Source organism: Manis javanica, chromosome 2 (genome assembly GCF_040802235.1).
Source record: "Manis javanica isolate MJ-LG chromosome 2, MJ_LKY, whole genome shotgun sequence".
NCBI lineage: Eukaryota > Metazoa > Chordata > Mammalia > Pholidota > Manidae > Manis > Manis javanica.
The window spans coordinates 9673814-9685626 of NC_133157.1; the positions used below are offsets into that span (position 1 = coordinate 9673814).

The 11813-nt window shown below is 35.2% G+C and overlaps 1 protein-coding gene across 1 annotated transcript in view; it reads left to right on the forward strand.

The window, feature by feature from the left end:
- PPP6C (protein phosphatase 6 catalytic subunit) overlaps positions 1-11549 on the forward strand; it is a 34116-nt gene extending 22567 nt beyond the window's left edge. Inside the window, exons 3-7 of the mRNA XM_073224592.1 lie at positions 4417-4482; positions 5486-5627; positions 8355-8434; positions 8606-8815; positions 9778-11549. Coding sequence (XP_073080693.1) covers positions 4417-4482; positions 5486-5627; positions 8355-8434; positions 8606-8815; positions 9778-10026 — 747 coding nt within the window. The 3' untranslated portion in view covers positions 10027-11549. The remainder of the gene's footprint in view (positions 1-4416; positions 4483-5485; positions 5628-8354; positions 8435-8605; positions 8816-9777) is intronic.
- Positions 11550-11813: the final 264 nt, after the last annotated feature.

The window sequence follows — 11813 nt, forward strand, 5'->3', positions numbered from 1 at the left end:
GTGTTGTTCAGTGCCTCTGTCTCCTTACTTATTTTCTGTCTGGTTGATGTGTCGTTTGGAGTAAGTGGAGTGTTGAAGACGCCTAGAATGAATATATTGCATTCTATTTCCCCTTTTAATTTTGTTTGTATTTGTTTCACATATGTAGGTGCTCCTGTGTTAGGTGCATAGATATTTATAATGGTTTTATCTTCTTGTTGGCTTGACCCCTTTATCATTATGTAATGGCTTTCTTTGTCTCTTGTGACTTTTTTTTTTTGCAATCTATTTTGTCTCATACAAATGCTGCAACTCCTGCTTTTTTCTGCCTATTAGTTGCATGAAATATCTTTTTCGATCCCTTCACTTTTAATCTGTGTATGTCTTTAGGCTTGAAGTGAGTCTCTTGTAGGCAGCATATAGTTGGGTCTTGTTTTTTTATCTTTCAGTGACTCTCTGTCTTTTGATTGGTATATTCAGACCATTTACATTTAGGGTGATTATCAATAAGTATGTACTTAGTGCCATTGCAGGCTTTAGATACGTGGTTACCAAAAGTTCAAGGGTTACTTCCTTCCTATCTAAGACTCTAACTTAACTCACTTAATATATTATTACAAACACCATCTAAAGGTTCTTTTTTTTCCCTCTTCTTTTCTTCCTCGTCCATTCTTTATATATCAGGTTTCATATCTCTACTCTTTTTCTATCCCTTTTTATTACCTCTGGTGACAGCTATTAAACCTTAGGAACACTTCCATCTATAGCAGTCCCTCCAAAATACACTGTAGAGAGGATTTGGGGGAGGTAAGTTCTCAGCTTTTGTTTATCTGGAAATTGTTTAATCCCTCCTTCATATTTAAATATTAATCTTGCCCAATAAAGTACTCTTGGCTCAAGGCCCTTCTGCTTCATTGCATTACATATATCATGCCACTCCCTTCTGGCCTGTAAGGTTTTTGCTGAGAAGTCTGTTGATAGCCTGATGGGCTTTCCTTTGTGTATCATCTTATTTCTCTCTCTGGCTACTTTCAATAGTCTGTCCTTATCCTTGATCTTTCCCATTTTAATTATTATATGTCTTGGTGTTGTCTTCCTTGGGTCCCTTGTGTTGGGAGATCTGTGCACCTCCATGGCCTGAGAAACTTATGTCCTTCCCCAAATTGGGGAAGTTTTCAGCAATTAACTTCTTCAAAGGCACTTTCTATGCCTCTTTGTTTCTCTTCTTCTTCTGGTACCCCTATAACGTGAATATTGTTCCTTTTGGATTGGTCACATAGTTCTCTCAATATTCTTTCTTCTTAGAGATCCTTTTTTATCTCTGTGCCTCAGCTTCTTTGTATTCCTCTTCTCTAATTTCTATTTCATTTATCATTCCCTCCACCGGATCTAATCTTCTTTTAAAACCTTCCATTGTATGTTTCATTTCTGATTCTGTGTTCTGTAATGATTGGATCTCCTACCGGAATTCATTCCTGAGTTACTGAATATTTTTCTGTACCTCCATAAGCATGTTTATCATTTTTATTTTGAAATCGCTTTCAGGAATATTCATGAGATCGGTTTCATTTGACTCTTTTTCTGGTGTATGTAGGATTTTGCTTTGAACCAGGTGCCTTTGATGTTTCATGTTTGTATGTGGCGCCCTCTAGTTCCCAGAAGCTCTACTCTGTGGAGCTGCTCAGCCCCTGGAGCAATTTTGGGGCTTTCAGGGAAGTGGTGTTGGTTCCCTTGCGGGAGGAAATAGCTGTTTCCTGCTTCCTGGCTGCTGTGCCTGTCACCACTACCAGAACCCTTGGTATAAGTTTCTATGCTTTGCATTTGTAGCTGCAGTAGGCAGGGCTTCCTTCTGGCTGGCCTGATGGCAGCGCCGGGTTTGCCAGTTTGCCCGCCAGGTGCAGGCTGGCTGGGAGGAAGGCTGTTGCATATCATGGATGGGGGCCGTGGAGCTGCCTAGCCAGCCAGGGGGCTGGAGTGCCTGAAGATCTTGAAAGTTCCCAATGTGCTGGGCACAGTGCACCGAGACAATTTTGTCTACCTGTCCTTTCTCCTGAGCAGTAAGCTCTGTGCAATCTTTGCCCCTGTAGGAGCTCTCTTGCCGTTAGGAATTCTCTCAGACTGCCTGCCTTTCTTTTGTCCCAGAGCAGTTGGGTGTGGATCCCCATTTTTCACAAGTGGCTGGAATCTCAGTCTCTCCAGGTATTCTTCGCTTTCCAACCCCCCTAATCACCAGAGCACCATGCAGTGGAGGTTTGTGCTCCCAGAGCAGATCTTCAGAGTTAGGTCTTCAACAGCCCCAGGCCTCCACTGCATCCCCGCTCCAAGTCTCTTCCTCCTACCTGTGAGCTGGGGTGGGGGAAGGGCTTGGGTTCCACCCAGTCTCGGCTTTGGTACATTACCCTGTTCCGTGAACTCCATTCTTTTCTCTAGGTGTATGCAGTCTAGCTCAGCCTTCTTTTCTGTTGCTCTTTCAGGATAGTTGTATTAACTTTTGTATTATGTGCGATTTTAGGAGGAGGCCTCTGTCTCACCTGTCACGCCACCATCTTTAATCAGGGACGTATAATTTTTTTAAGACTGAGTGAGTCATGAAACCAAAAAGTTTAAAAACTACTGAGCTGTCCACCTGTTTCCTTCCTTCTCATGATGGAATGAAATTCCACAGTTTTAAAATGAGAACATTTACAGAGTGTCTGTGATATGAAAAATATACATTAAATATATCTAGGGTAAATGGAAACTTATAAAGCTTTTAGTCAAGGACATGTTTCTATAAACAGCAATAGAAAAGTTTAAGGGCACTTACTCTTCTACCACAGTTTTATGAAAGTAACTGTTTTATAAAACTTTTTAATGTTCTCTTCTTGTCTTTGTATGTATACCTAATTTTTACATAGTAAACTTGTGTAGTTATAGGTATAGATTTGGGTTCCATCCTTTTCCTTAAATAATTTTTCCATTTTGCTATGTAGTTTCCATCATAATTATTCATGATCATGTAAGGTCCAAGTTCTTGAGTAGGTAGATCATAGGTTATTAAATATTCCCTTATGTTAGTCATGAAGGTTGTTTCTTTTGTTATTATACATGATGGTTTAACACATTTTCTATATATTTACACAGCATTTGATTTTTTTGTTGTTGTTTTGCCTTTAGGATACAGTCACAGAGGTGGAATTACTAAGCCAGATAAGACACACATGGTTTTTGGATGATGTATATAATGAAATATATATGTATATATATGTACACACACATATATTGAGAGTGTGTGTATATACATGTAGGCATATGTATTTTTTTTACTTCGACTGTGTGCATTTTTATAAATGTATATGTAAATAATGTATGACACACATATGCCATCATACACATCTGTGGGGTGGAAAATGAGAGTATAACTCTTGAAAGGGAAGGACTCCACATAGTAGAAACAAACAGCAAATATTTTGAACAAATAATAGTCTGCCACTTGTTTGAGAATGAACATTTGTTTACTTGATAATTTTAGTGAGAGGACAGCTTTAATGCTAAAGTTTGTGAAGTTTTCTTTTTAGTCTAAGGAAGTAACAACTCTTCAGACTTAAGAAGAAACATTGTTACAAAAGGTAGTGCTCTGTCTTTCAGTAGTTACTATTTAAATTGTTCACTGTGACTAAGATTCTTGTACTGTTTTAGTAACTTCATGTTTAAGGTTTTAATAAGAGATAAGTGTATAGGAAATCATTTGTAGTAGGTACAGTATATTATAGTCAATTCCTTTAATCCCAAATCATTTTCAGAAAAAATGTGGTTTTCTTTAAGAATTAGGATTGGGAATCTAGTAGACTGAAGTCACCAAATGCGCAATTGGTTACTTACCAGTTTTCTGTCAAGTAGATTATAAAGAAATACATTTTTTCCTGATTTTTATTGTTAAAAATTATTTTTTTTACTGATTATCAAGAAGACACTCCAGAGCTATGGAGACTGAGGATACACATCTCCAACAGTAGAGTGTTGGATAGTAGGTTGATCTGTTCTTTCTTTGAAAGAAATTCTTATCCACTTATTTTCTTTTGTCTCATTAAAATAGGTGCTGATTGTGGGGCAGGCCGTTAGGTTAGCATATTGACAAATTAGGTAACTGAATAGATTAAATGATTTCACATTCTCTCAAGTGATAGGTTGAGGAGATGTATGAAAGAATTTTGAGGGGGGCCTATAATTTTGATAATTTAGGAATGACTTTCATGGCAACTGTGAGCTGTATTTTAGCACTTTTTTTTTAGACTGGCAGTTGTATGCCTGGCAGTTTTCCTTACACTTCTTCTTCTTATAAATGTAAATATTTAAAGTCCTCTTAATTAACTGTTGCTTTGCACATTTCACTCTGTTTTTATTATTTTGCTCCTTCACAGGAATTTGTAATCAGCATATATTACCTTTCTTTTATAGTTTTATGACCTTTGTGAACTATTCAGAACTGGAGGTCAGGTTCCTGACACAAACTACATATTTATGGTATGTAAACATCAATACCACCAAGTTCTTACTTAAAATGGAAAGATCTGACATATTACATGTAAATTACATGATTTCCTTGCCACATGGCAACCACTATTTAAATAAAGGAAAAAGTAACTCTGTACTTCTCTGCATTCTGCTGTGTCCTCTAGTTGAAAATAACTGCTTTGGTAAATTCCTATTTGGATTAGGTTTTAGCCCTAAGTAATTGTTGGGCAGAAAAATATCCTGGGACCATAGGTTTAAGGCATAAATCTTCAATGTATTGTTATTTGTCAGACTTTTTTTTTGAGCATTCATTTTCATCTGCTGTTAATTTGCAGATCAATAAATATATACACATAAACATTTGCTATTAAGGTAGATATTTGCTTATTTTCCTTTTGGAATGTAATGTTACTGTTGAGCTTTATCTGAATCCTATCACTTTCCTTCTTTCTGAAAGTTTCTGGGTCACTTTCCTATTTTAGCTCTTTTCCCATTGGTCTAATATTGACCCAAGTAATATTAATGAGACTTAATGGGAAGTGTAAATAGTATACTATCATATGTAGTTGTTAAATACAAAGCTGAACTTAGAAACCTATTATGATTATGGTATTTGCTTTACAAAAGAATTATTTTCTTCAGGTTGGCAGCTCTTCTGACAGAGTTAAAATGGGTTTTGAAATTTATCTAGAAAGTTTTGATTCATGAATGACCTTTTAGAAACATCTGTTAATGTAGGTAATAGAAAATAGAAAAAATAGTGGTTCTGCAGGGGAAATCCTTGAGAGAATTGCATAGCATGTTTCTATCCGCCTCCCAAATCATAAGACTAGCACATTTAGTAGAAACAGCTTATTCTTTTGAATTTTTTGTTAAAACCCAATTTCCAAATAATTCAATGTTTTACTCAGTTTTGTTATTTGGGGCTGTGTCTCTGAGTACATGCATTTTGGTATAATTAAAAAAATTTTTTTTATGGTATTGTTTGTAACTGTAAACTTTTATTTTACAGGGTGATTTTGTAGACAGAGGTTACTATAGTTTGGAGACCTTCACTTACCTTCTTGCACTAAAGGCCAAATGGCCTGATCGTATTACACTTTTGAGAGGAAATCATGAGAGTAGACAGATAACACAGGTTTATGGATTTTATGGTAAGAACTTCTATTTCTTTGACACTGAATATTGTTTTATTACTTTCCTCTTTGGGAAAAAAGCCACACAGATCAAACATGTCTTTTATTGTAAAGTTAGAAAATACAGATCATGTTTTTATATTTTCTCATCCTTTAACTCCCCCACTTGACCCAGTAAATTGACAGTCTTACTATGGAGAAAGAATCATTCTTAACCTTTTGGTGTACATCTTTTTAGATTAGTGCCTTAAAGTGTAGTCCTCATTTTACCTCATTGGAATCATCTGGGGTGTTTGTTAAAATTGTAGATAGACGAGCCCCAGTGCAGACCCTTTGGGGTGGTATCCTAGAATCTGCTGAAGATAATGTTCTGCATACTGTGAGAACCTGGTCTGTATATATGTATACATATATGTGTGTGTACTCATACCTACCACACTAAAATGGGATCATACCTGCTTGCTTTCACCTAATATTATGACCAGCACTTTCACTTTATTGATATTATTTTTATAGCTGTGCTTTATTATACTGTATGGATGTATATATATAGTTGATTTAACCCAGTTGCTTTAACATTGGACAGTGGAGTTGTTTTTAAGTTGCTGTAAAACATTAGTTGAGTCAATATCCTCTTACATATATATATATGACAAGATATATATGTGAAAGGATATTTTATGTGTCATATATATGTGTCTCTGTGTGTGTGTCTGTGTGCTTGGTATATATAAAACACCAAGTATATATGAATATAAATATAAAATAGTTTTATCTGTGTGCTTGTTCCAGAGAGTGCCAAGACCTCTGGGGTCAGAAGCAGAACTCAGCCATTAAAAGCAAAATAGCTTCTTCTATAAAACTTTTATATGGGTGAAAATTTAAAAAAAAATGAGTTTAGGAAGCTCTTTGAAGGCAGAGCTATTGAGAGATTATTAATGACTTTTCCTTGAACACAATTATTAAGGCAGGTATTGAGAGATTTGAAAAGATATTAATCTCATAACCCTTTAGTTTTAGATTTTTTATTTTGCATTATCTTCTGTCATTATAAAGATAAGCTGAACTGTCTTACTCTTCAGTTTGTCTGCTCTTGTCAATTAGAAATTTTGATAATATATTGTTCATATAACTTTGCTAATAGTAATTTAATAATTTGGATGGCTAATATTTGTCTCCTTTCTACAAGTTACTTCTGATTTTCATTCACAAAATACCAAGTGTACCATTTGAAATAAAAGGTTTTGATTCTTTTGCAAACTAGTCAGTATTTTGGGTAATACATACTGTGAGTATTAGGTTAGTGAAAGCAACTGGCTCCAGCTGTGTAAGATGAATGTTTACATGTAATTATACCCCAGACTTTGACCAACATTTATCAAAGTAAAGCAAAAGGAATAAAAGGGAAAAAGGAAGGAGGACATTTTGATCAAGATGCTCTGACTGAAGAAAATAACAACAGCCACAACATTTAGTGTGGAATTTCCTTGTTTCTACACTATGTTCATCTAATGCTCATCTATGGTTCTGTTTAAAAAGAAAGCCCACCAGATCCTTAGAGGGGAGAAAACTTTAGTCACCGTGGGACTTAACATGGATTTTAAAGTAGTAAAAATGTCCATAAAAAGTTACTAATTAATTATATTAGGTCTTCAGTTCATGCTGGTAAGTATATACTGAGCAGTTATTATGAGCCAAGTACTTTGTGTATGTGTGAAGATGAAAAATGCAAGATTCCTGACTGCAGGTTGAACCTGTTGATAGAGCTCTGTCATGCAGGTGTACATATGGATCCTACTTCACGTAGAGATCTACTTTAAAAAATGAGGAGGGGATTCAAGATAGTGGCGTGAGAGATGTGGAAAGACAATAAAAGGGTCAGCTAAGCTGAGAACATGATCAAGGAGGAGAGGACCAAGGAGGAAAGAAAAAAAATCACCACCATTCTGTGCTCCTTGGCTTTACATATTCCCAATAAACTACTCTGCTCTGAAAAAAAAATAAACCATGAGGAGTGACCATATCCCATAGTCTTCTCTATCACTTTTAGCTATAAACAGGGCAATAGTGGTACTGTCAGTTTTTTCAAAATTAAGGAAGAAAGCCAAAGAGCAGAACTTCTTTAGTATTCATTGAAAGAAGAGATATGTATCCTATTACTGTTGTAGAGAGAGTGCTCAGCTGGGAATACGTAAGAACTGATTGGCAGTCTGGTCTCAGTGATGATTACAGGTGTACTTACTGGAGCTTGTATTTTCTTGCACAGTTTGCAGAAAATCTCCGAAGAGACAACCTAGGCCTGGGAAATGTTAAGCTGGGAATTACCCATGCTTCTAGAATTAAGGGTCTTCTAATTTGTTTGAGAATCCTGCTAGAAAAAGAGAGTCACTTTAAATAAGTTACTCTGAAAGAATTGCCCAGTATTAATAATGCAGTAGACAAAAGCATTTACTTTGGGTGTTGTGAAATTAATATTTAGCTCTTCTAAGTCATAGCATTTTGATCAATAATTTCAGCTGCTGCTTAGGGCCACTTCTCAAATAAAAAGCAGGATTAAATTCTTAGACTAGTTAGATGAACTGGTCTCCTGGCTCTATATGGAAGACCTACTAGGGCTAAATATGTGTCATAACTTGCTGTCCTAGTTTAAACTGAATTTCTGTTGTCCTAGTAATGGCTGTATTCTTTATTTTTATTGGCAAATTCAGAACTTCATTAATGAGAGCTCTTCCGTTTCTTTCATAGATGAGTGCCAGACCAAATATGGAAATGCTAATGCCTGGAGATATTGTACCAAAGTTTTTGACATGCTCACAGTAGCAGCTGTAAGTTTATGTACACTTTCTTAAAACTTTAAGTGTTTTCCTGCCTTTAGCACTTTGCATAGTTTTATCTAATTGCCATCTCAGTTGCATCAATATCATTGGCATTCATTGATGAATTTAGATACCTGGCTGAGTTTATTATACATTCAGCTCTCTATCCTTTTTTGCTAGTTAATAGATGAGCAGATTTTGTGTGTTCATGGTGGTTTATCTCCTGATATCAAAACACTGGATCAAATTCGAACCATTGAACGGAATCAGGAAATTCCTCATAAAGGAGCATTTTGTGATCTGGTTTGGTCTGATCCTGAAGATGTGGATACTTGGGCAATCAGTCCCCGAGGCGCAGGCTGGCTTTTTGGCGCAAAGGTCACAAATGAGGTAAGGCTGCCATTTTTTGAAAGGTGGTTTGGTGATTGCTAATGGGTTACATAAAGAACTATGGTGGCTATAGATAACAGACTGCTAGTGTAGTTTACTCAAACTATGGTGGTTATGGATTTATAATTTCTCATCTAGTTTATCATATATATGTCTTTCCCTAGTGGTTAAATGAGATCACATAATGAACACACCTCTTTCAGTATCCACTTGGAAATATGTGTAAAATAAATGTTCCTTTTCTTTCAAATATTGCAATTGAGTAATGAGATACAAAGGGCAAGATAGCAAGTTTTTAAATTTATATATACATATATATTTCTTTATATTTTTTTAAATTGAGATATATTTGACATTTTTGGTGTACAACATGATATTGATATATGCATATATTGTGAACAGCTGACTTTGAGGCTCAACTGTTTTTGATTTTTTAAAAATATCCACATATATACACAAACATACACATATACACACACAAGAGATGAGCTTATATGGGGAAGTTACTGAGCATAATAGAGTTAGAGAGCTAGATTCAACTTAAGTTATTTATCTTGTCTGAGTCTTTGTTTCCCTACATTGCAAAAGAAAGATAATCTCAGAATTTTTGTTAACCATACTAAATCCTCAGTAAATGACAGATATTGATAGTAATATATTATTATTAAACCATAAAAACTTTGTTTCATATCTGATAGTACTTTTCTGGAAGCTTTTCTGTCAGAAACTTCTAACTAGTTATGTGACTGTGTGATTTCTATAACTCATGCCAAAGCAGCTCTACTTGCCTGTAATTTATTGAAATTAGTGGGGACCAACTGTAGAATGGGTCCTCTAATCGTGAAAACTTTAGAAGTAAAAAGATTTATACTTTATTTAAAGGATTATTTTCTTATATATGTAGGTTGATTTTTGTTGTTTAATATGCTGAATACTTAACAAATTACCTTTCCAAATTTCAGTTTGTTCATATCAACAACTTAAAACTCATCTGCAGAGCACACCAACTAGTACACGAAGGCTATAAATTTATGTTTGATGAGAAGCTGGTAACAGTGTGGTCTGCGCCTAATTACTGCTATCGTTGTGGAAATATTGCTTCGATCATGGTCTTCAAAGATGTAAATACAAGAGAACCAAAGTTATTCCGGGCAGTTCCAGATTCAGAACGTGTTATTCCTCCCAGAACGACGACGCCGTATTTCCTTTGAGGACTTCGCCCATCCTGCTGACCCATTTTTGTGCCCTCTTACCCCAACTTTTGTGTATTACCCTCTACAATATACTTTTTATTGAGCACTTTGCTGCTGAAATGCTGCCTCTTGCCTTTTTTTTTTTTTATTTTAAATTATCTAAATTTATTGTTTGTTACGGTGTCTATAACAATGTTTTCTATCATTTTCTCCCGGATCCCATCCCCACCTTGGACTCATTTGAGAAGACTTGAGAAATGTCTTAATACTCACACTGCTGCATGTAGCTCTTGCTTATTTACTGGTGTGGGGAACACAGGATGTGTTTCCTTTTTTTAAAAAGCCAATTGACAGAACAGACTACACTGAAATACTACTCCTTTTGTATCAGTCAGCCCTTTGTTTTAGTTTGGTAAGTTTTAAGAAATTTCAGCAGCAAAGTTGTTATTCAGTAGGCATGATGGACTGCAAATGCCTCGAGTTCTGTATACCTGTCCCAGCTGTAAACTTCATTGTCCTTTGTTGGATGATATTTTAAATGGATATAAAATAAATTGCTCTAAAGGGCTGCCCTCCTTGTTGCGTTTTTAAATTTTAGTTAAAAACTGCTACAGCTTATGACTTTGTACATTAAGATAATTGTATTGATCTTTTTTCAGATTCATTGTATTTTTTAATAAAGTAATCTTAAATAAAACCCAGATAGGTTAAAGTGTTAGAAATTTTAAACAGCTTACATTGTTGGTTTATTCTTTTTTTTCTTTTTTCTAATCAGAACTCTTAACCCTTTGGTTATTGAGTTTAAAACTCCAATTGAAATTCAGTACTATTTATTTAAAAAAAGAAATTACTAAACTGTGCCTAAAGAACATAACTGCCATATTAATGTTTTGGTTTATATCCTCTCTAGTAATAGAAAAACATTTAATACTTGTAATACTGATGTATTCATTTGATACCAGTTGAGTAGAATGTGATCAATCCAGTTTACAATTTATCATGAGTATCAACTAAGTAAAATCTGTGTACTTTTCAATAGGAAACATTCTTCTCATGCTGTAACACTTCACCTTAACTTTTAGAAAGTGTTCATTTTTTAACTGGAAAGCTTGAAAAGTCAGGACTCTTGTATTTGTGAACTGTAATTTGAAGCAGATTTTAAGAAGTATAGAAAGAAACAAATGTCCTTTTTTGTAAAGGTCTGTGATACCATGTTTTGGCTTTGTGTAAGTAATTTGAATATCCAAAGGGTTGTGATGATCAGTTCTTGATATGCAACTGTCCACTTAACTAAGGACAAGTGTTCCAGTGTCCCTTATGACTGTGGTCATAAATGATGTTGGAATTTACCACTTTGTGAAATACTTGGTATCCCTTTACTACTATAATTAATTTTTGTCAGTCCAGGAAATCTTTGTGAAGCCAGCCAATTAATAAAGCACTTTAGCATCTGTTCAGGTAGCTTTGAAAACCCACTTTTCCCCTTCAGGATAAGAACTTCCAGGTTACCTAAAAATGCAATAAAAATGTTTATAGTCTAAGCTTCTTGGCATATAATTTTTCATCAGGGTTTTTCTTGTATTAAATAAGCACAATACTGTTTTGATTTCTTTTCCTCCATTCCCCAGCTCCTTGTTACTCTTTAATCGTGATCACTGTATTACAGAAGTGGCTGAGACATGTGCTGCACACACTTGAACTGTGGGGTCAGTAGCTTTGTGCTATTGCCGTGACCCCAGCGTAAATCAGAGGGAAAGGTAATTTTATTTTACAGGAATATTTAGCTATGTATTTTACTAATTATG